The 26,177-nt window shown below is 30.9% G+C and overlaps 1 protein-coding gene across 3 annotated transcripts in view; it reads right to left on the bottom strand.

Moving 5' to 3' along the window:
• Window positions 1-399: 399 nt before the first annotated feature.
• LOC148310385 (homeobox protein aristaless-like) overlaps window positions 400-26,177 on the bottom strand; it is a 167,158-nt gene continuing 141,380 nt past the window's right edge. For all 3 annotated transcript variants that reach the window (XM_088258496.1, XM_088258498.1, XM_088258497.1), the window contains exons 2-4: window positions 23,017-23,578; window positions 15,904-15,949; window positions 400-2,666 (exon numbers count right to left, since the gene is read on the bottom strand). In XM_088258496.1, coding sequence (XP_088114622.1) covers window positions 2,106-2,666; window positions 15,904-15,949; window positions 23,017-23,578 — 1,169 coding nt within the window. In that variant the 3' untranslated portion in view covers window positions 400-2,105. The remainder of the gene's footprint in view (window positions 2,667-15,903; window positions 15,950-23,016; window positions 23,579-26,177) is intronic.

The following is a 26,177-nucleotide window of genomic DNA, read 5'->3' as shown; positions in this document are numbered from 1 at the left end:
TAAAAATCAAATGCAAAATGGATTGATATTAGGTACTACTAAGTGACAGCCGAATCAATTAATAAAATAACTGATTACCAATTTACTCAAATCGAAATAGGTAAGTATTTCATAAATAAGTTTGGTATATTTCAAGTGTGTCAATATTTTTCTACATGATGTTTTCTCTCTTTCTCTTTTTTTTCTCTTGCTTTCTCTATAAACGGGTGGAAGGGAGGTCTCCTTAATTATTTGGTGAATAAAAGACAAAAATAACTTTAATACTGATTTATGTAATAAAAATATTTTAACCTAGGAGACAAATTTTAGTACATTTGCTTACATAAAAATAATAATACAATATAAATTGAACTTTTTTATAAATAATTTATTTTTTACATAATTATCTTACTCACTTAATATTTTTGTACATTATTTTTTACGTAAAGTATAAATATAATTGTTTTATTTTATAACGTGTGTAAACAAAAGTAATAAAACATTATACAGAGTGACTGAAGTGAAGTACAAGATAAAATAAATGAAAAAAATCAATAAAAATTAAATAAAACAATATTTATTTATTATTTTTTGTAGAGAAAACTAGTAGGTTAAAGTTTACCAATAATAAAAATTAATATTTAAAAAAATCATATCGATAAATTAACATTAGAGTATGTTGTACATTTTATCAATTAAAATATCCTTTCAATTAAAATTTCTTACTTTCGAACTCTCATTAGGACGGATTTAAATTATTTTATTTAAGTACTAAAATATTTACAAAATGATCACAAAATAACCTAACCTAGAATTAAATAATAATTATTGGTATAGCAACATATTCGTGATTGAAAGTCAAGAAGAAAACAACTTTTATATGAACGAAAAATCCATAACTAAAAATTTACTATTAAATATATCGTTTTAAAAATCTAGAACCATATTTCTACTTATTATTTATTTATTTATTTATTTGATGTAAAAAAGGCACTGGTAGGTTGATTTTGAGCCATTCAAATATTCTTATATAATTTTATATTATACTATGTTTATTAAATTAAATTAAGTGCTCAACTAACATATTATAGATATATTTTACTTACATATGTATTGTATTATATATAAATGGACGGATATTTACATGATAATATAATATTAAAATAATACATAACATTATCATCACATATTCTTTATGTAAATATTTATAGTATGTTCTTAGGAGTAAGTTACAGTGGAACCTCTCATTACGAGTAATTCGCATAGCAAGCAAAAAAAATGAGAAAGATTGTCGCATAACGAGTTACAGAGAAGGGGCAAGTCCCTTTTTTACGACATTAACTTGTGAACCGGGACTTCCGCGCCAGTCAAAACAAAAAGCGTTTCGCTTAACGAGTAAGATTCTGGAACGAGTTATGCTCGTTATGAGAGGTTACACTGTATTTTCTTTTGGACGGATATCGTTTTTTAAAGGAATTAAATACTAACCCTTTGGACGGAGTATACGTAATATACGTACTTATAATAAATTTATTATAATATCAGGGAATTTCCTTTTTGTCATAAAGTGATCGAAAATAGATGTGTTTGGAAATTTACTTTTGGAAATTTACTTTTGGAAATTTACTTTTAACTTTATCCAATGCGATAACAGGGTGAATTATAGTTAAGTGAACGATCAAAAGATGCTGTCATCGTACGTAGGTACTGACATTTCGTGGTCCAATTAGATTGTTTTCAAAAGCCAAACTTTACATATAAAAGCCAGAATTTATGTATAATTTATAATGGAGCAATATACGACAAAAAATTATGACCAGTATTCATCAATTTTTTCGTGGACATCTCGAAATATTACAGATAGGTGAAATATCATTCTAGATCACTTGATTTGTTTTGAATTTTTTTAGTGTTATCTACAAACCAAGAAGGTATAGGTACATGGATTAACAGTTCACAATTTTTTATCGAGCCAATATTCCAGGCCTCAGCCAAAATTATTAAAAACAAACAAAATAACTTTTTTGTACGCCCTTGGATAAATTTTAGAGTAATTATTATTTCTTCATCAGTAATTATTGTGCAGTAAAATACTATATTCAAGATTGAGGTAAATAAGGCCAAATTCAGCTGATGAGATCTCCGTGTCCATTTTGCCTCAACATCTCGAGCTTCAGTTCGTGCTCCCGCGCCTTCAGCCTCAAAGCGGCAATGCTAGAACTTCTCCTGTCGACTTCTGGAGCCCCAGGAGAGGACCCACCGCCAGGAGATAGGGGTGGAGACTGCGTGACGTACTCCTGGGTAGAGCTGGTCATCAGCTTGGGTCTCTGGGCGGCGGAGATATTAGCCAGAAGAGTCTGGAAGGAGCTCGCGGCTGCAGGGTTGTATAGATGGCTCATGCTTTGAGGAAACAGCGGAGGGGCAGCCCTGTGGAACGGATGTCCGGCTCCAAGATACCCAGCCGGGATGACTGGTCCAGCGTGGAGAGGGGGGTATCTGAATGACGCCAGGTTCGCTCCGTCGAAGGGCTTCCTGAAGTTGAACCCGAGGTGCGTGAACGGGTTGGGTAGGGCTGTTTGGGCGGGGGGCGCTGGAGACCCTCCGGGCAGGTAGGGGTTGTAAGGGTGGCCTTGGGGGCCAACCTTTTCTTGTTTCCTCCACTTGGCGCGCCTGTTTTGGAACCACACCTGGAACAAAGAATAATACAAATTTTAGCGATTACCCTCAATGAAGAAATTTGAAATTTTGTTAAACTTTTTGGTCCTGAGATTTTTTTCCATTTAAAAAATTAAACACTTGTATGTTTAATACCACTTAATAAGTTTTATTTCATTACACATGACTAGTTTCGAAAACTACAGTTGTTTTCATCGACAGGTGATTACTAAAACTAAAGAGCAGAATAAATATTCTGGTAAATATAGAAATACTGTGTTTACACTATGTTCAAATGAAGCAGTGTCCTATGCACCATTGGGGTCCGGATAAGGGTTTAAAAAATAATTATAAAAAAATAAAATATAGAAATTAATATTTTTGAATTATGAGATTTTTTCTAATAGGTACATATGTTTTGTTAAAATTAGTGAATATATTTTTTGTAAAAATGGTCATATACATTTAGTGGACATTGTAAGGACAAAAACAATAGGTTTTTACAACAGCAACAAAAATAATATTTTTTAACTTATATTGTAGTACACCGTACATAAAATCATAATATCTCATTATTTTCAGTTAGCGAGTGTTTTTCCCTAAAATTTTCACTCGTGAAAAACATGAAATTATTGTAACTTTCAACATAAAGAGCAAATCCACTCACGAGTAGGCATAAGCTATGAAACTTATAAAGTTGAAGCCTGAGTAGGGTCATGATAAACGGTGTTGCATAAGCCGTAGCTAGATTTCAGAGTCACTAGGACGTTAGGTAATTCAAAAAAAAATATTTTCAGTTTTTTTTTTAAATAAATAAATAGATTTAACAACATTACGTTAAGTGATATCTGATTTACTATTTAAATATATTTATATTGATCTTGAATCACGTGTCAATCATAATTAATGAATTGCATAGTATTCCAAGAATATTCTTGCTTGGAAGATTATAATAATGCAGCGCAATTACGAACATTGTAGCACCAGCATACAATGTCAATATTTAATAAACTATTATTTAAATAACGAGATAATTAAATGTAATATATCGGTATCTTAACTGACACGAAGTATGTAGTAGTAAGTAGTGCTGTCACCAGATGAGAACTTTGTGAAATTTACAGCTTTCCCCGAGTAACGGATCATTGTCAGACGAGAGGAATATCTAATTTAACATATGTACTTAACCTATAAAGGATTGTATTTGACTCGTTTTGTGTTTATAACAGCCGATATAATCGATATTTTCATTCTTCATTTTCATTCGGGAAATTCGCCTTCATAAATACATTGTTTTCGTAAGTTGGTAATGAATGACGTCACATAAACGATGGACTTATTTTGATATTGGTAACATTGCTAAATTATTAGCGGCTCTATTTGTGGATGTCCGTGGTCATTTTGTAAATATAAAAAAAAATACAAAACAAAAAACAAAATTATATTTTCTATCTTCGGACACTCGTCGTGAAATGACGTTGCTGTTTGATATCGACGCGCTTGCTTTCCGTAATCTTAGTTTGAAAAAAGAATTAAGTTTTTTTTGCACTGATTGATTTTTGTTTACATACGGATTATTGTTTACATACGGATGCAGTGACACTTGAATTTAACCTTTCGCTGCATTGTGTATCAGATTTGTTACACGGCCAAAAGTTAATGTTAAAACATATATCAATATCTCACAAGTATATCCATTGCATATTGTTGCAAATTTGATACATAAGTATTTTATTGATTTTTCTTTGTTAAAATTTTTCATTATTTTTTATTGTTTTTCCTCTAATGTTTAGAGTAAGATACTAGATATTTAAATTTTTATTTATAAATAATAATAATAAACCCCTTATCCGCACCCCAATGGTGCATACGGCACTGTGTCATATTAACGCAGTGTTATCTTGATCGTTTACACATGAAGGAAAGGTGATCAGCCCTCCGCTTCAGGTACCAGTCCATGGTAATATTGAATAAATATTACAGTGAAAAAATTACTTATATTTATTTTCCACCCTTGGGAATCGAACCCGGGACCTCCAGAACGGTAGCCGAGCGTGCTGACCATTACACTACGGAGGCGGACAATTTTTATTAAAAATGAAAAAAATCATGCAACGATGGGTTAAGCATGTATAATATTAGTAGGACTTTTTTTTAAATATATGTATTTGGCTGGATTATTTGTCCGTTACATCCGAAGCTCGTAAAATAGAGGTTCGTTATATCGAGGTTTTACTGTACTCTTCCACTGTTCTTCTGATCTATTGGTACGAATAACAAAGCTGATCACTGACGTTAGTATTTAAATAATTTCCCAATTATGTATGCGTAAATCCATTTGCAGAATTGAAAAGGACTCGATTTGATTAAAAATAAACGCAATACGAGTACGATTATGCGCACGCAGTAAATTTTTGTTTAATTGAAGTTGTTAATGTAATTTGGAACAAGCAATTGAGGTTAAGTATAACGGGGATTTATACCAGTACTTGACTGGATTCATTAACTACATACATATTTATTACATATGATTATGATTTAAGGTATTTAAACATATAAATTCTCGTAATACACATAATTTAAAGGATTAATTTAATAGCATAACTGATATAGTATTTAAGGATGATATGATGCATTGTTATCTTGATCGTTAACACATAAAGAAAAGATGATCAGCTCTCGGCTTCAGGTACCAACCAGTCCAGGGTAACATCGAATAAGTATTGAGTGAATAATCTCTTATATTCATTTTACTCCCTTCGGAGAATCGAACATAGGACCTCGAGTGCGGTAAACAAGCGTGCTGACCATTACACTACGGAGGCGGACTTAAACAAAAGATCGCTTAAACCAGCCTATGACAGGAGCCCTGTAAATACCTAGACTTCCATATTCTTCTCTTTCTACAAATGTTGGGATGTCAATAAACATATATATATATATATATATATATATATATATATATATATATATATATATATATATATATATATATATATATATATATATATATATATATATATATATATATATATATATATATATATATATATATATATATATATATATATATATATATATATATATATATATATATATATATATATATATATATATATATATATATATATATATATATATATATATATATATATATATATATATATATACACATATATATATATATATATATATATATATATATATATATATATATATATATATATATATATATATATATATATATATATTTCTTATATTTAGCTAAAAAAGTTAAAAGTTTTAGTTAGAAGAAACAAAAAATCCACTAAATGATCTATAAACCTTGAACATTATAAGCAAGGTAAATAATAATGCAACTTCCATAAAAAAATATCTATAGTAGATAACTAAACATTCGTCCACGCGACGACGCCCTTCTCCGAAAAAGCCAAGTGCACCTACTTCCCTGCACCCCGCACCCGCCAGGCTTTGTTTACGGAATAGTGATTCATTGTTAAATGTTTCTTACATTTATTCCTTATAAGCCAAACTTAAGTGTCATGTAACCAGTTACTATTTTTATAAATACTTTTGATAATTTTCACGTTTTTAATTACGTAGTCCACCTGACGAATGTTTAGTTACTATGAATCTACAAATATTGTTTTGTTATCTAGGGTTAAATTGTCCTCAAATTTAAATAATTAAATTATTTAATACCAAATAAAGTTGTTTACATTTAAAATAAAGAAATATTAACCTTCTTTCTAAATATAAACAGTAAAAAAATAAAATCTTTAAATCGTCTTCATACATATCCTTTCCTCAGATCGTTTCAGTGATAAGTTTAATTAATATATGCTAACCTATTTTGCATTTCATTTTTATTTTTCTGAGAATTTTTTTCTCTCTGTATCTTTAATTGAAATGATTACGCATTCTGCTCGAAATTAAGGCAAATTTAATTACATCTATTATCTCCATTTACGGCCAATCTGAAATCGACCCCACATATTGAAACTAATTATTATTTCCTTCCTCATACTGTTTATTATTCCACGTTTGCTATAAAAATTCTTACTCATACGAAACACACATTCATACGCTGTCTTCGTAAACATCACAATAAATGCGACGATTTTAAACGATTGGTACTTTAAATAAAACGTATCTTCAATATGGTTTCAAATATTCCCGGCAAATTTTTTGACTATCTGACATTTAATATAAAAAAATGCGTGTAACACCTGTATAAGTGATGAAAGTTGAGCGTTTAAAAAAAATAGAGACTTTTAGAGAAATTTAGTGTAAGGACATGTTGAAAGAAAGAGCATCTCAAAAGAAATACAATATGCAATTCACATCAAAAATATTATTTCGTGAATCTATTCGGCAGTTACTTTATTATATCCACAAATTTTTAATTAGTATTTTACTTAGTAAATACTACTTTTTATTAAAATCTTTTGTGCCACTTGTTTTGATGGATTCCGCGTCATTTTCAAACACCGTACTTTAATTTATTCGAAAATATGTTATTTTGACTAATGACGCAGTATTTTAACGTTTTCAACGTTCTATAAACTGTCAAATTACACTACGTAGTTTGAAATATTATTTTTATATTGTTTAACTAGTAAATTCATCTTTAAGTTTAACAAAGGCTATTTTATTCAAGATGAAAGCTTTAAATAGCAGAGATTATTCAAACAGGGATTTTAGAGTTAACGTTTTTTGCCAGTATACCCACGATATAATATTTTCAGATACTATACACGTACATGTGTCTACTACATATCGCTCACTCCTTTCAACAACGTCATATATCAAAATCGTCAATTTTCAGTTGTGCATGTTTTCGGAATGTCCCAGAAAATGTACTATATCCCAGCAAAAGCGGCATATTTTTAACTTAATATTTACCCGCTACAAGGCAGAAAATGTTGTTTCTGCATTTTGAAGAAAATGTATTGTTTAAATATTTTTTTAAATATATTAAATATTTTTCAAATGGAGAAAAGCCTACAGGTTTTACCTTAAAAAATCTATTGCACAGTAAAAAGTTCAATAAATGGCTTGATATTTATTTTTGATACATTGAGTTATATTTTTAAACTTTAAAAACTATCTCCTGAAAAAAAAAGTTTTTTGATTAATGACGTTCTTGAAAGGAGTGAGCGATATGTAGGTAGTGATGTTATACTTCAAAAATAGATTCTCCTATCACACGATTCGGCCCATTTGAACGGGTAAACCCGATCGTATTGTATCGTATCTACCTCACGTAATTGTCGTTTTTATTTTTCAATTAAACCAAGAGGCAAAATGAATAATTGGAGTAATAACAAAGCTCTTATTATTTATTCAGTTCATTAATGACCAATTACATGGATTCCGATTTAGATTTCAGGTTTCTGATCCATGAAATTTGGTTATTATTAAATTATTGTTGAATTATTCAAATGCCCCAACGGTAATTGCTTTTCAGCGAGGAATTTAAATTGGTTTAATTGAATTTTTATCATTTTTCGGTATTAATGAATAACGAAACATGGGAAATTTTATCTGATGTGCGGTTTCATATTTTGAACAAATCGTAGTTTAATAATACCTATAAATTGTATTTTTTTAGTGATTTGAATCGAATTTAAATATCATTATAATATCATGTTACAATATGAACGAAAACATTTCAATCACAGTATTTTTGTAATTTTTCAATATAATAATTGTGTGTATGTGTGTTTGGGTGTGTGGGTATGTATATATATATATATATATATATATATATATATATATATATATATATATATATATATATATGTATATATAAATATATATATATGTGTATATATATATATATATATATATATATATATATATATATATATATATATATATATATATATATATATATATATCTATATATATATATATATATATATATATATATATATATATATATATATATATATATATATATATATATATATATATATGTGTATGTATGTACATATGTGTATCATTTGTTATAGAGTCCGGAAATATACATTCGAATAATTTACGCCGTTCGTCTAAAAGTTACATTTCGAAACTTCTACGAAAGTGTTGAACATAGTTATTTCGGAACCTCAACTAACTAACTAACCAACCACCGCACTGTTTCCCCGCAGGGGTAGGCAGAGAGAATAGAGAAGTATTTTCAAACAATCCTCGGCTCATCCACATTCATACATCTCCTCATATATAGGGTAGACTGGGTACGGTTGAAACAAAGGACGGTTGAAACAGAGCAAATATCTTGCAAACCGTATGCGGTAGGGTGAAGGGTCCAAGGGACGAACAAAGCGGACAACAAGTTCAAACACGAATATCAGTGTTGCATCGCTCGCCGCACGGTGCAGTTGCTTGTAGGAGGTCTTATTGTATTTTGATAACCAAAAGTAAGTATTTTTGTTCCGAGAATTTTCCTTTTATTACGGTTTCTATTGAAACGATATTATTGAGTATGATTTCGTGTTTGAAATGAAGCTTGTAGAACACGATTTAGTGATTAGTTTTAATGTGCCATTATTGTTAACATTACTATTTTCTGTTTTCCACCTAAAGGAGGGGTTGGGGACGGTTGAAACATTTTTTGTGGGTACGGTTGAAACAACATATTTTTTCAGTTTTCCTGTTTTCTTGATGCCGAGAGTACGCGCAAGAAAGACTTCGAGAGGGGAGGTCGACTTGTCAAGGTATACATACGCTTATGAGGAGGTTAAAGCAGGAGATTCACTGCGAAAAGCGGCGGAGAAGCATGGATTAAACCACTGTTCGCTCATTATATATATACGAAAGCGAGATGCATCTGGTGAGGAAGAAAATGGGATATGAACTCCATAACGAAGTTTTTAATAAAGGAGCAGGAGCTTGCAAAATACTTGCTACTAAAAAAAACAGAGAAAGAAGAGATAAGAAAGGAACATGAAATAAGGTTGAAACGGATGAAAACTAAGTAAGTCAAGAAAAGATTGGATGGAGGAAAAAGTAGAAGGATCGTTAAAGGAAAAATAATCATAATACGCAATAGGAATCATCATCAGAAGAGGACGAGTGCTATTGTCTTGTTTGTCTGTCACTGTATTCAGAGAGCAAATCCGGTGAAAAGTGGATACAGTGCACCACTTGTAAACTGTGGACTCAAGAAGACTGCACAAAAGGTGGTCTTAGCTATGTTTCCCACAATTGCGACTCGGAATGATCCCAAAGCTAGATTTTCGCTTGATTTATGACTAATCAAAATGAAAGAAGTGTTTCCTTTTAGTTTATTCACAGATTATTTTCGTTCAATTTGTTTTTTTTAAATGCCATTGTTTTTAGTTGTTTTTGTTCATTACATATCTGTAGACTGATTAATATTGTCATGCGGTGCCATAATTATTTATAAAACAAACATAAATAATGAATAAAACGTTTTACAATATTAAATATTGATTTATTTGCGTGTGTTTCAACTGACCCCAATCACTGTTTCAACTGCCCCTGGTATGGGGACGGTTGAAACAAATCGGATATATTTTTTAAATTTGATCTGCCACCAAAAATAACACACCGGGTACTGAAATAATACTTCCCATTAGTAGACAGAAACACACTCTTGTATTTAATGCATCTTCATCATCGCTTGACTTGTTAAGAACAATTCTATGGACAATATAAGCAAAATTGTTTCAACCGTACCCAGTCTACCCTACCTGCCGATTATTCCGAATTCTGACCTGACCACATTCAAATCAAAGTTTAAGGTCAATTTTCAGTTTTTGTAGTGTTTTAATTTTTTTCTTGGAAGATTGTATTAATTTTGATCTTCGGCAGTTAGTCTGGCTAAAGGCTGCGATATAAAATGCGTTTATATCTTTTGAAAACGTGCTTTCTAAATGTAATATAATTTCAATACGCATAATTATACAGTCCCGTCTTTAGAGTAATTATAAATAAATACCTTCGACCGTAACACGATGATTATTGAAGAAAATTAACAGAACTACTCGGTTTTATTATCGAAATTAAGTAATTCAGTCTGATTAAAATTTCCGTTCCTTAATCCGAGTGACTCTATCTGCAATGTCCATTCCGTTTTATAGCATTTTGATTTGATATTACAAATCGAATATTACGATTTGTATTTAATAAGAATTTAGTACTTTAGTTTTACCGACAAAGCGATTTTAAAAGCAGGTGACATTTGATAAACTTATTCAAGTTGATTCGATCAATTAAAAAAATCGTTAGTTGAGGTTATGTTTTAATTCTCCACGATTTTTTTATGTTCAACCCGGATCTTAATATGTTTTTATATATTTTTTTAGTGTTGACGGTAAATTTTATAAATTTATAATGCTGTACACTTATTTAATTTTTTTATAGTTTATGAAAAGGATTTTTTATTATTGTATTTCTCATGAACAACCATTTGAGGTAGGTCTTTAAAAAATATTATCTTAAGGCCCAATATACAATAAATCGTGACTTACTTTTCAATTTAAAAATTCTTTCAGGTAACATTTAACGTTTTTGATATATTGGTTTACAAAACCGTTTTTGTATTGAAAAATCAAATTTTAATTCGAAATAAGTATTTGGATATGATAAGAAAGGAGTTTGAAATTCGTCTGAAAAAAATCATTTTTTAATTTTCAATTCAGAATAGAACGCTACATTACTATGTCATTGCAAAAAATCTTTGCCTCTATCACATTCATGCATCTCCTTATAGATACTCGCTGATGACTCTTGACCTGACCACTTTCTATTATTTGAAATGGGTACTTGATGATTGCAACTTCAATAATTATTAATTAATTTTCATAATTATTTTCTGATTGATCAATATCTAAATACGAATTCTTAAAACAATTCCTATAAATTTATATTTGAAAAGCACATTATTTTCATCCTTAAAAAATTACAATTTGTTTTGTAAAAAATGCAAGAAATTTCATTGTTTTTGTGTCTATTGAAAAATATAGCAATGACTGTTGTAGTTTTTCGGGATTTCCATAGTACCTACATACTCATACAACAACAAAAATTCACCAAACGGAATTATCGTGTGTGTAATTGAATTGAGTGAAATTCTTCAAAACAATTAACATGAATTTTAATTTGTACTGCGTTAATTTAATGTCGTTTTTTGTACTAGTAAACTCTTCGGTTCACTGAGTTTATGAACATATTCATGTGTTTAATAAACTGTAAGTAGGTTCTGTAAAAAAACACAGGAATGTAGGTTAATTATTATTATTACAGTGCATTGGATTCCATTTTTATTTCGTAAATGTCACAATTATCGAAATTCACTTTTGAAACTGGAGATTCATATTTTGTCCTTGGTAGTGTTTTTGGAATGCCATTAAGGCCCAGTATTCATTAAGTCGCGACTTAACTCTCTCTAAATCCAGGTAACGTTTTGCGTTATTGATTTTTGTCTGAAAACAGCGTTTTTGCATTTAAAATAAAAGTTTTTCTTCGAAATTATTATACCATGCATGGTTTTTAAAAGAAAAGAGTAATTGAAAGGTAAGAAGTTAATAAATATACATTTTTTTCTGTATACATATATTCTAAAAAACAAACAAAATATGCAAAACCTATATTCTTTGAAAAAATCGGACGTAAACAGACATGTGACTTCTCCTAAATTCGGTGTCAACGAATATCCCCTTAAATCGCAAATTACACTGATTTTTGTGTAAACAATTAAATCCTCATTTTTTTAAATGAGAAAACCAAAAAGAAAGCACGAGGGAAAATATGATACTATTGGGAAAATGTTTTGTCCGCCTCCGTAGTGTAATGGTCAGCACGCTCGGCTACCGTTCTGGAGGTCCCGGGTTCGATTTCCAAGGGGGGTAAAATAAATAAAAGTGATTTTTTCACTGTCATATTTATTCAATATTACCCTGGACTGGTACCTGAAGCGGAGGGCTGATCACCTTTCCTTCATGTGTAAACGATCAAGATAACACTGCGTTTATATGACGCAGTGCCCTATGTACCATTGGGGTGCGGATAAGGGTTTTATTATTATTATTATTATTGGGAAAATTGTAATTCTTCAGTTATGTCGTTTCATACTTTTGAATGTTAAAAATTTTTATATATTTTTTAAATCCTTGTTGATTTCAAATGTTATTCAAATTAGAATTATTTTACATGAAAAAATACCTGCTTAAATGTCTTTCATGATGTATGAATAACAAGATATATTATTTTTTATAATTAAATACTTGTATAACCACTTAATGAGTTTTACATTACACACTACTAGTTTCGAAAACTAACAGACGTTTTCATCTACAGGTAAAAAGTAAAACCGTTTTAATAATGTGGATTTTCTCCAATTAGGAGTTATTTTTTACATTGTTTTCGATATCTCAAAATAATGTAAAAATAACTCCTAAAAATCCAGATTTGTGAACCAGTATTTGGACACGCAAAATTTTGTAAATTAAATCTAATAGTATGAAAGAAGTTTTTTATCATTGTTATTTAAATTTCGGTTTTTTATCATTGTTATTTAAACAAGTCAGCGATATAATATGTAGGTACTTATGAGCGAGGCTGGGTTTTTGTAGCTAATTCAGGTAGCCGCTATAAAACCCGACTCCTGTAAAAACGGTGACTGTTATTATTTAATTATCCACCGCGTTCCTGAATACCCACTGTCCCCAATTACCCCTCCGACCCCTCCCGGAGGAAACATGTCCCGAGACGTCATAATTAGGACCAATTAACCCCGACATACTATTGTCATTATCGACACAATCACACAATGCGAAAATCCATAAACTCGGTGTCTTTAACACAAATCTGACCGAGGTTTATTTGTTTTTTTACGTAGTTTCATCCTTTATTAAGCCCAGTATTCGTTGAGTCGCAACTTAATTTTCTCTAAATCCAGGTAACATTTTACGAAATTGATTTTTTTTTTCTAAAAACACCGTTTTTGCATTGAAAAATGTGTTTTTCATCGAAATAATTATATTGTTTTTAAAAGAAAAGAGTTATTGAAAAGGTAAGGAGTTTTAAAAAAAATATGAAAATATTTTTTCCGTACCTATTCTAAAAAATATCCAATATATTATACATTCTTTAAAAAAATCGGGCGTGAGAAGACAAGTGACCCCTCCGGTGGTCTCCGGTGGAATGAATGCGACTTAACGAATGCTGGGCCTTAAACGAAATATGTATAACCTATTAGAGGAAATAGACGCTATGACGCTTCCAAGATGTGTACATTGAATTGTAAAGCAAACAATATGTGTATTGACAAATTAATACTCGTACATATTTACGATGTAAAAAATAAATACATTTACTTTTTACAATATTTTGAGTGTGTCCAAATACTTGTTAACAAATCTATTTATATAGATCATCTCCACTTAGGGGATATTTTTTTACATTTTTGATGTCTCAATATAGATGACGGTCGTAAGCCCTGTAAATGCCCAGACTTCCATATTCTTCATAATCTATATTGAGATGTTAAAACATAAACTTTTATTTATTTTTGGTAATATTTAAAAAATATATTAAATAGTAAAAAGGCATTTATCATTTGCAAAAAAAAATATATTGAAATTTCATCCTATTATATTTGTATGATTTTTTTTATTAATCAAAACATTTTCATTAATATATGTACATCAATAAATATACCGTGAATGTATTGCAAACTAAAATTATTTTTTGAAAGACGCCACACTTAACTAAACCATGTTGGTTTTCTAAAAAAATCGTAATAATTGCGCACAAAATGAGGTATAAATAATATTTTCATGAGTAAATTTATGTCTTTTGTAATAAAACGAATAGAAGTTGTGCATAAAAACAAATTGAGGTATGTTTTCGGCATCATTTTGATATCTTATGGTAAACATATTTCTTCAAAAATGGCTCATTATTTACAGGTTTAAGATTGATAGTTTGTAATCTCGAAAAAACGAGTAGTGTAGAATATATGTATATGTTTATATAAATTTTTTAAAACATCGTAAGTTGCCATTGATTTATGGTCATTCAGTAGTCTACAGTTGTAATACAGGTATAACATTTAGCCATATTTCAAAGGAATATACATTTATCCAACTTAAATATAATACATCATTATTCATATTTTTATTGATTGATTTGTTACCGATAAACGATTTTATTTCGGATTAAAAAAAACTGTTCATACTACTTCCTAAGTGAATGTAGAAAGTTAACAGGGAAAAAAAGTTATTGAACACCAATTTACTTTTTTTTTAATTGCTGTAATGCGTCCGTTAATATTTTTTTTATGTAATATCGCTCACTCCTTTCAAACTTGATTTTTCAGGAGATCGTTTTTATAGTTAAAAAATATAATATAATGTATTAAAGATAAATATCAAGCCACTTACTGAATTTTTTACTGTGCAACAGATCTTTTTAGGTGAAACCTGAATGTTTTTTGTCCATTTGAAAAATATTTAGTATATTTAAAAAATAATTAAACAAAACCTTTTCTTCAAAATGCAAAAACAACACTTTCTGCCCTGTAGCGGGTAAATATTAAGTTTAAAATATGCCACTATTGCTGGAATATAGTAGTACATTTTTTGGGCATTCCGAAAACATGCACAACTGAAAATTTACGGTTTTTGATATTTGACGTTCTTGAAAAGAGTGAGCGATATACCAGAAACTAATTAACAAAACTAAGTCGTATAAAATTGAGGAATTTGAAAAGTTTAACAAGCTAAAACCATACACATCTTTTTAAAGTTAACAAAATGGAATAAATATTTTTTTAAATATCATCAGCCTATCCTGAGACATTGAAAACTGTGCTTTTAGATAAGTGATAAATTTGAAAGGAAAATATAGTTTGTTCTAGGAAGTAATAATCATATTAATAAACGGTTAGTATAAGTTCACCTCCGTAGGTCAGTGCGTTTGGCTGCCATGCTGGAGGTCCCGGGTTCAATTCCCCAGGGGGGTCAAATAAATATAAATTATTTTTCACTTTAATATTTATTTAATATTGCCCTGGACTGGTCATTGAAGCGAATAGCTGATAACCTTTCCTTAATGTCACTTCTATACGATCCAGTACCTTATGCACCATTAAATTACATGTGTTTGTCATATCAACTCTAAAAGGTTTAAGGTATTTAATTTATTCGTTTAAATTTAAAAATGATTTTTTTTAAATAAATTTTTAATCTTTTAAAAATGGGTGGTTAAAAAGTTATAAACATTATGTTTTTTTACCTGTATTCTTGCTTCTGTGAGACCAATTTTCATCGCCAATTCCTCTCTGGAAAAAAATATTAAATTAATACATTTGAATTATTTTTTGTTTATTTATAAAATTTTAGAACTGGTAGTTATTTGGAGTAATTAAAAATGTTTTTTTTATGTATTTCATATTGTAAAATATTATAAAACTAAAATTAAAATTAACATCTTTATGCATACTACAAAGCTAACCAAGGCATTTTTTTTAATGAGTTGACGTGACTTATACTTTATAAATTTTCAATCATGGTATTAGGATTACGAAAAAACTAAAGAATTGTTAATATTAAAGCAGTATAAAAAAATCATAAACATTCAAAGACTAATTTATTTATCACTTTTAATTAATTTTAGTTTTACACTTACAATACAGAATATTCAAGTATATTAGTGAAATAAATAATGAAAGAAATTACTTAATATGAAGCACCCTTAACAATTTTTTTTTATTTAGAAAAAATATCGTGTCGAATGTTCTGTTTAACGATAAATAAAATAAAATACAACATTTTGAGTGAGTCCAAATACTTAACATAATAAACAGCTTCTTTTCATCTCACCAATAGATGTCTCTAGTGAAGTTCTAGTGATTCAAGAACAAGGTTTCTAAATTGGTTCATATAAATAGAACTTCCAAGAATTTGAGTAGTGTGGTTGTCAATAATGAGTAGAATTGGTAAATGTTACACGTGTGTAAAATAATTTTGTCCGCCTCCGTAGTGTAATGGTCAGCACGCTCGGCTACCGTTCTGGAGGTCCCGGGTTCGATTCCCAGGGGGGTCAAATAAATATAAGTGATTTTTTCACTGTAATATTTATTCAATATTACCCTGGACTGGTACCTGAAGCGGAGGGCTGATCACCTTTCCTTCATGTGTAAACGATCAAGATAACTCAATATAAAAATCAAGATAAACCCTATGCACCATTGGGGTGCGGATAAGGGTTTTATTATTATTATTAAAATGATCACTTTAACCAGCCTATGACGGTCGTCAGCCCCGTAAATGCCCAGACTTCCATGTTCATCTTCATCTTTGATGAGATGTCAAAAAATAATATGAAAATAACTCGTGTAATTGGAGATAATCCAGATTTTGTGAACATGTATTTGGACACACTTAAAATGTAAAATAAAATACATTTAATTCACATGTTTTTCAATATCTTATTCAATTAGTTTTACCAATTACAGTCGACGCCGAGAATTCTTAAAGAGAAGATTTATAAGACTATTATATGAATATTTCTGTTATTAGAGAACTCAATTACTGAGCAGTAATTATCTTATTTTAGGTCATCATTGTTCAGCATCTTCTCCACCTCATTCCACTCGGAGCTGGCCATTTCAATGCAAAACATCCATTGCACAATGTACAAAGGTTCCCACAAATGTGCAGGTAGGTAGGAACTGTGCAGGTACTAGCAGGTACCGGTAGTGTGTGCAGTGAAGGGAGAAGAATTAGATGAATCATCGTGAAACTAATTATGATTAGGTCAGTGGGCAAGTTTGCATTAAAGTCGGCACAATTATTTGTTTCGTATTGCGCTAAACTAAATAACGCTTTTTAGATAAGTCACATTTGTGGTTTCACAATATTTTAAGTGCGTCAAAATCTGGGATCCATCCACTTGGGAGTTATTTGTATTGATATCTCAACATAAATGAAGAAGAATATTGAAGTCTGGGAATTTATCATTTATTATTTCTTCTTCGCCTGTGTTGGAATATCACTATAAATAACTCTGAACTGGACAACACCCAGATTTGTAAATTTCAAAATATAATATATAAAATTAAAAATGTAATATATACATGTTAAAATTGAAAATCAATTCTTTGCTTAAAACACGGTTTCGTATTGAAAAAAAAAGTTTGGCTTTAAAGTAAATATATGGTCATATATATATATATATATATATATATATATATATATATATATATATATATATATATATATATATATATATATATATATATATATATATATATATATATATATATATATATATATATATATATATATATATATATATATATATATATATATTTTTTTTTTTTTTTTAATTTTTTTTTTATTATATTCTAAAAAAATCTAATTTCAAAATACATATATATATTTTATAAATGTGTGGACATTTTAAAAAATATATAAATTGAATATGTGTTCAATGAACATATGCTGTATGAACACATGATGTGTTAGTGATTGTCCTGACGAAGAGATGGGTACGTCTCGAAACAGGTAGACGTAAAAATCTCGGTGAGTGGTTATATACTAATTTTATAACCATTTTTGTAAAAAAAAAATAAGTGAAAATATGTATATATTTTTAATACATATTCTAAAAAAATCTAATTTCAATCTAAATATATACATTTTTTTAAATGTGTGAACATTTAAAAAAATATAAACATTGAAATTTATATGGACAAGATATACGTCTGGCTCCTCGCGCAGCCGGTACTGATTTGTATATTTGCGAGTACAACCTTGATATGTGACAGATAAATGTAGGAGCCAAAATATTGTTTTTTTTTTAGATTTTCCATGGGTTTAAGGCACATTGATATTCACTATTGATTTCTAAAATATGTTTATCTTAATTCGATATCTCACGAAATTCCCAGACTAAGGATGGTAAACGCTGTTTTCCCATACATATTATCTTCGTGATATTATTTTATATTTCTATGAACTCGTGGAGTCATGTGCTCGCTTGAAATGTGATAATTCCGCCGATTTCCTGCGTTCAACTAGGAATCGATTGAGAAAATAATACTATTTTGTACTGTGTTGTAGGTTACAGCTATTTATCTATAGGGTGCCTGTAAAACATGCATTTTTTAAGTCGTCATTAAAACCGATAATAATTTAAAAATACAGTTTAATGCTGAATCCCTGGTATAAAATAAATTCCATCGCCCTTTTACGTTCTTCTTATTCGAGATTCCTCTTCCCCTCTTCCCCTGGGTAGGCAGAGATAATAGAACGCCAATCTCTTTGCAAACAATCTAGCTTCTTCCATATTCATGCATCTCCTCATACATACCCGCCAATTATTCCGACTGTATAATATGGTAACCGGACCACATTCAAGCATTTTAAATATTTGATTCTGAGTTTTCCTCGATCTTCCTCTGCTTCAATTTTCAACTACGTTTGCCTCTTAAATTTGTTTATTCTTCTTTTATCACTCATTCGTTACACATTCCCAAACCATTTCTTAATTTTATCGGAAATGCTTATATACTCTTGCAGTCTTTCCTTAAGGCCGAGATCTCGATCGTTCAAATCACAACTCCATTATTTTTCTTCTAACCCTTATCCGCATCTAATGGTGCATGGGGCACTGCATCGTAGCGACGCAGTGTTATCTTGATCGTTAATTGCATGAAGGCAAGGTGATCAGCCCTGCGCTTCTTGTACCAGTCCAGGGTGATATTAATTGAACTCCATACCTTTCAATAACTATTTTCGTTTTGAAACCACACATTCATTTCGAAGAAAAACTTTTTTCAATACATAAACAGTATTTTTAGCGAAAAATTCAATTAATTCAAATGTTAGCTGGGTTAAAAGAAAATTAAGTTGTGATTTATCGTAAATCAGGCCACCACCCGAATGAAGGAAAACAGGATTAAGACGCTTTAACTTGACCAGCATTTTTTTTAGTTTTTTTTTATAATTTCATCATATCATTTTTGCTTCAATACCCACTATTCTTTCCAAAACCCATAGCACACATTTTTTTTTGGAAAACCTACAGAATATTTTATAAAAATAACATGATATGATAGAATACAAAAAAAAACAATTCCAACTGTAGGTTTCCACCTAAGTAATCTAAAAATAAACTAAACTGTCATAAAAGTACAAATATTTAGAAAATTTCTTTATCAACTGGTGAAATATAATAAAATAATAAAACCCTTACCGCACCCCAATGGTGTATAGGGCACTGCTTCATATAAACGCAGTGTTATCTTGATCGTTTACACATGAAGAAAAGGTGATCGGCCCTCCACTTCAGGTACCAGTCCAGTGTAATATTGAATAAATATTAGAGTGAAAAAATCACTTATATTTATTAAACCCCCCTGGGAATCGAACCCGGGACCTCCAGAATGGTAGCCGAGCATGCTGACCATTACACTACGGAGGCGGACAAAATATAGGACAAAATATAAATAAATAAAGGCGGTGAAATATACATCAACAATATTTCTTTTAAACGTATTAAAGGAAACATTATTGATGTCTATTTCATTAAGCATTTCATTGCACATATCGCAGGCTCGATTTAAAAATGAATTTTCCGATCACCCTGCGTGTGAATCCATGTGAAACAGGGCAATAGTAATAGTGCACCGCCTTGTACGTAGTACGGAGTAATGAGATGTAATGGACTGCTCACTACACCCTGATCCGAGACACACCGGCGGCCGGGAGACGTGATCTATGCTCGGATAATTATCGCAATCGCTACAGTGTCAGCTGCCATGGAACCCATGCCGTTACGTGTATGCATTACCAGATGAATACCATATGCAAAGGGGACAAAAATCGTACAATAATGATACTTTGTTTGTGAATAACAGTGATGAGTACTGGAAAGATCCGATTCGAAAGACCAATAAAAATTAAGGGAGTAGGTACTCACAAAAAATTCAATTAATAATAACGTTGAAAATAAGTCCTAATTGGGGATAATCCCGTTTTGTGAACAAGTATTTGGAAGTCTGACTTCCATATTCTTCTTCATCTTTGATGAGATGTCAAAAAATAATACCAAAATAACTCCTGTAATTGGAGATAAACCTGATTTTGTGAATAAGTATTTGGACACACTCAAAATGTTGTTAATAAATTATTTGGTCAAATTATAAGCTTAAATAATAAAAATTAAAATGATATTTTGTGGCGTTTCTCATGTATGTGATTATAATCCAGGATTCGGACCTCACATACTAATAAAAGAGTTTCTGCTCAATAAAAAGCTTCTTTTCATCTCACCAATAGATGTCTCTAGTGAAGTTCTAGTGATTCAAGAATTATGTTTCAAAATTGGTTCACATATATATGTAGAACTTCCAAGAATTTGAGTAGCGTGGTTGTCAATAATGGGTGCAATTGGTGAATATTACACGTGTGTAAAGTGATCACCTAAACCAGCCAATGACGGTCACAAGCCCCGTAAATGCCCAGACTTCCCTATTTTTCTTCATCTATGTTAGGATGTCAACAAATAATAAACTAACTAACTAACTAACCATCACGCCGCTTCCCCGCAGGGGTAGGCAGAGAGAATAGAGCGCCACACCACTCTGTCCTTGCAAACATTCTTCGCCTCTTCCACGTTCATGCATCTCCTCATACATACCCGCCGATTGTTACGACTCCTAACCTGACCACTTTCAAGTATTTGGCATACCTGATCGTGCCATGTTTTCTCGGTCTTCCTCTGCTTCTTTTCCCGCTAACATTCGCCTCATAAATTTGTTTTACCGTTCTTTCCTCACTCATTCGTTCTACATGTCCAAACCGAAATGAAAAAAAAAAAAAAAAAAAAACAAATAATATACCAAGGTTATGCTGCTTCGTCTGAAGTTGTCCTGCGATTGTATTTCTACAATACCCATGAATCTGCAGTAACATTAATTATCCCATTGAGTACGCGGGATTTGACTCACTGTGCCGATTTTAGATATCTACCGCTGTAGCTAATTACGATTATTATTATTACGACTGTGCAGCAATAGTGTGCGGTAATCATAATTGACGTTTCTGCAATACCTTATGATAAATTATACTTGCTTGCTGGGCCGGTAATTGGATAATCTCTACTCCTAGTTTATGACTTTATACTTTTGATTTTCAGTGAATCATCGCAGAGAATTTGTAGTATGAGAATATTCGTAAAAGAGGGATCGTTTAAATGTTATTTTGTCGTGTTTTTACGTTCTTTCAGGTATTAATTAATACCTAGTTTGTTTATTGTTTCGGCATTAACTTTGTGGTAAGACATGTTACAATGATTAAAGAAAACACTTGGTTTTTAGTAATTATTTTTCGGAATTTGCAAATCACATAATAGATACTAATCACTCATTTCACTCTCATAAATTAAAATTGTTACACCTTGCTCCATATAAAGGCCAAATTATGAATTATCTTGAAAATTTAGAAATCCAAAAAAAACTGAATTCTAATAATAATTTATTAAATAATATATTGTTTCAAAATTCTTCACCATTGCTTTCCATTTTTCCTTTGTTTTCAAACTCCGTCCCTTGACTAACCCCTTCCCCTTACTTTCTCCTCTCCTTATTTTTGGAACAATTTTATATTTTATATTTTAGTTATTATACAGACCTGAATGATGGAAGTTTAACTTCTGAAACATGCAGTCTATAATAAAACTCAAGTGGTAAAAAACGAAGTGTTTTCTTTAATCATTAATACCTTGTTTGTTGCTGAGATAGCACGAGAGAATGAAAACAAAAGTTAAATGCCTCAAATCAAGTTATTAAGCAGATGGTTTTTGCAAGAAATCGATTTTGCATGGAAAAGTTAAAAATATATATAAAATTAAGTATTTTGTACGAAGAATCAGCAAAAGTTAACCTACATCGAGGTTGATATGAATATATATAAATATAAATGATGTATGATAGATGTTCGAATAGTGAAATAAGGAAGGAATGCAAAGCTGAGATAAGCATATCGATAAAATTAAGAAAGGTGTGTTGAGATGGTTTGGACATATAGAACGAATGTAGAGTGAGGAAAGAACGGTAAAACAAATTCATGAGGCAAATGTAATTGGAAAAAGGAGCAGAGAACGACCGAAAAAAACTTGGCACGATCAGGTATGCCAAATAATTGAGAGTGGTCAGGTTAGGAGTCGTAATAATCGTCGGGTATCTATGAGGAAATGCATGACCGTGGAAGAGGCCAGGAATGTTTGCAAAGACAGAGTGGTGTGGCGTTCTATTCTCTCTGCCTACCCCTGCAGAGAATCGGCGTGATGGTTAGTTATTTTAATAAAGATGCTAAAGTAAAATAATGATCAAAGTCTCACCTGGTGAAAACGTCAGGGTAATGGGTCCTAGCAAAAGCTTTTTCGAGTTCCTCCAGTTGAAAGCTCGTGAACGTCGTCCTATATCTTCTCTGCTTCCTCTTTGGCGCAAACTCGTCCATCTCTCCATCGCTGTTGTTGTCAGATGGATTGCTGTGGGTGCTTCCGGGAGGTCCTGATCTGTCTCCCGGAGAGTGCATGCCGTGGTGGGCATCTGGAGGCGTGTGGATCCGGTGGTTATCCATCGGGGAGTTGAGAGATCGGTGATTATCATGCGGGGAGTTGATAGATCGGTGATTCTCGTGAGGAGAGTGAATCGTCCGGTATCCTTCGCTGGGAGAGTGGATGGTCCGCCTGCCTTCGTGATGAGGAGAATGCAGAATCCGGTGGTCGGTTTCCGGTGGCGAGTGGCGAGAGCGGTGGATGTCCGGCGGGGAGTCCGAGGCTGGAGGCGGTCTGGGGGACGCTTCTTCCGGTTTGGCCTCCTCGGATATGCCCATGACGGGGGAGGATGGTATCGTGGTTAGTGGTGGGTGCAGACGGCTCTGATCTTGCACCAGGAACTCTACAACAAGAGAGAAACAATCGTTATACTTCCATGTATTCCGAAAATAAACAACTCAATATGTAACACTCTCCATATCATTCATCATTCACTTTGTGTAATACCACTTTAATTTAATTCAATTCAATTTATTTATTTCAATTAATATAAACATTACAAACTATAAAAAATTCAAATAGTATACATTAAAAATACAGTAAAATAATATTTTTGCAAGAACTATTGCTAAAGGTGTAAAACAATCCCGCTTCGGAAAACTATTTTAGACACATAGAGCAGATCAATATCCAATGAGATATTGTTCAACATAGCGGTAGCTCTACAGGCATAACCATCGGCAGGTTGGTCCTGTGTATAGGAATGTGAAACAATCTATGTCGACGCTGTCACTATCAGGAGCATACAGACCAATGTTCCGGATAATTTAATAATTACTAATTCGTGACTACAGGTTTCGGAATAATCATTCCTTCGCCAGGTCATTAAAATGAAATTATTATGGTTTGACATTTACACAAAAATAAAAATTTGAAAAAGTTAACAATGCTTTTAAAATCCAAAAAATACTCAGTGTGAGTTTACTTTTTTGAATTCATATACAAATTTCATTTCTAACCCTAATCCGCACCCAATGGTGCATAGGGCACTACGTCCAACAAAAGCAGCGTTATCTTGATCTTTAAAAACACGAAGGAAAGGTGTTCAGCCTTCCGCTTCAGGTACCAGACCAGGGTCATATTAAATAAATATTAGACTAAAAAATCACTAATATTTATTTTGATCCTCTTGAGAATCTAATCCAGGACTTTCAGTATGGTAGCCTAGCGCACTAATCACTTCACTATTAAGGTGAAAAAATGTCAGTAGTGGCTGAAAAAGTCAAGTAAAATAGCGTTATCTTTTTTGAACACGCGTAATTATTAAAATAATTTATGACTGAGGGTAAAAAAAACGACTGTTATGTATGAATAAAAACATTTGGACAAACTACTACGTCATTACTGCCAATCATTTAAAATATATATTTAATTGAAAATTAAAGAAATGAGCTCCGAATAGTGCAGTTCGCCAATGTAATTAAGTCGTAATTTCGCTCGTCGTAACTTGGGGTAAACGTGTTGCTGCCATTAAAGGTTATAAAGCATTTATTTTATAACGATTTAATGGCGAGATGTTTTTGCTAACAAATAGAGACTGCCCCAATTATTCAACCCTCTGCACGCAACGTTTCCTGACGTTAATACCTTGGCACTTTACAATGTAAATGACACAAAAACGTCACGTTACAACTTCAATCAATTACACAGCACTTCTCAAATACCTATAAGTATAACTCGCATCCGGCTATAATTCATTAAAAATTAACTATTGTAGATTATGTAATTTTTTACATCTCAACATAGATGAAGAAGAATATGGAGGTCTGGACATTTCGCTCACTCCTTTCAACAACGTCATATATCAAAAATTGTCAATTTTCAGATGTGCATGTTTTCGGAATGCCCAGAAAACGTATTATATCCCAGCAAAAGCGGCATATTTTTAACTTTATATTTACCCGCTACAGGGCAGAAAGTGTTGTTTTTGTATTTGCATTTGGATGAAAATGTATTGTTTAATTATTTTTAAAAATATATACTTAATATTTTTCAAATGGAGACAAAACCTTCAGGTTTTACCTTAAAAGATCTGTTGCACAATAAAAAGTTCAATAAGTGGCTTGATATTTATTTTTAATACATTTTATTATATTCTTAAACATTAAAAACGATTTCCTGAAAAATCATGTTTTTTTATAAATGACGTTGTTGAAAGGAGTGAGCGATATGAATTTTGTACTTTTTGTAGTATAGTTTAATTTCACTTTTAATTTTTACTTCTAATTTTTTTTTATTTCATTACTTTTAATTGTTATTACTCTTTTAACAACCAAATTTCTAGTCTTTATATATGTATTTAACCTGTACCTTTATTTGTTTCTGTAAGTTTGTTGCGTTCTCATCTAATTGATGAAAAACATTCAAACAATTTGTATTGCACTGTATTTCATTTCTTGAAATATGTTTTTCATTGTTTTTGAACCATAAATAAATTTAAAAAAATTACCGGGTTTACGATCGTCATAGGCTGCAATTCCTATAATTGGAGGCAATCCAGATTTGTGAACAAGTATTTGGACAAACTGAAAAGGTTGTTAACTGGATTATATATTATATTATACCAACAGAACAGTTTTAAAAAATATATTCCCACGGACGTTTCAATACCATTTTTGGCATATTTATAAAAAAATAATTAAAAACTATAGTTATTCAACTAAGGCAAGAAAAATAACCTAAACTATATCTTGTTCAGATCAACAAAATTTTTCGATTACGTACCTTTTTAGGTTTTATAAAATATATTTTTAATAAATACAGAATTCAGAATTTAATAGAAGGTATTAGATAAAACACTGTTATTATAATATTTATTGGTTTATTTCTTTATTATTTAATTATATCTCTCGAAGTTTAAGAACGTCTGTATCGCGAATGGCCGGTGTCGCGTTATTAACCCCTGGTAATTGGACTACAGGTAAATTAGTAACGGCATACTA

Source organism: Brachycentrus maculatus, unplaced genomic scaffold (assembly GCF_059751285.1).
Source record: "Brachycentrus maculatus isolate JH-2025_06_01 unplaced genomic scaffold, ASM5975128v1 h1tg000097l, whole genome shotgun sequence".
Lineage (NCBI taxonomy): Eukaryota > Metazoa > Arthropoda > Insecta > Trichoptera > Brachycentridae > Brachycentrus > Brachycentrus maculatus.
Note: the sequence above shows the minus strand (reverse complement) of the source record. Positions and strands in the feature narration are given on the sequence as shown.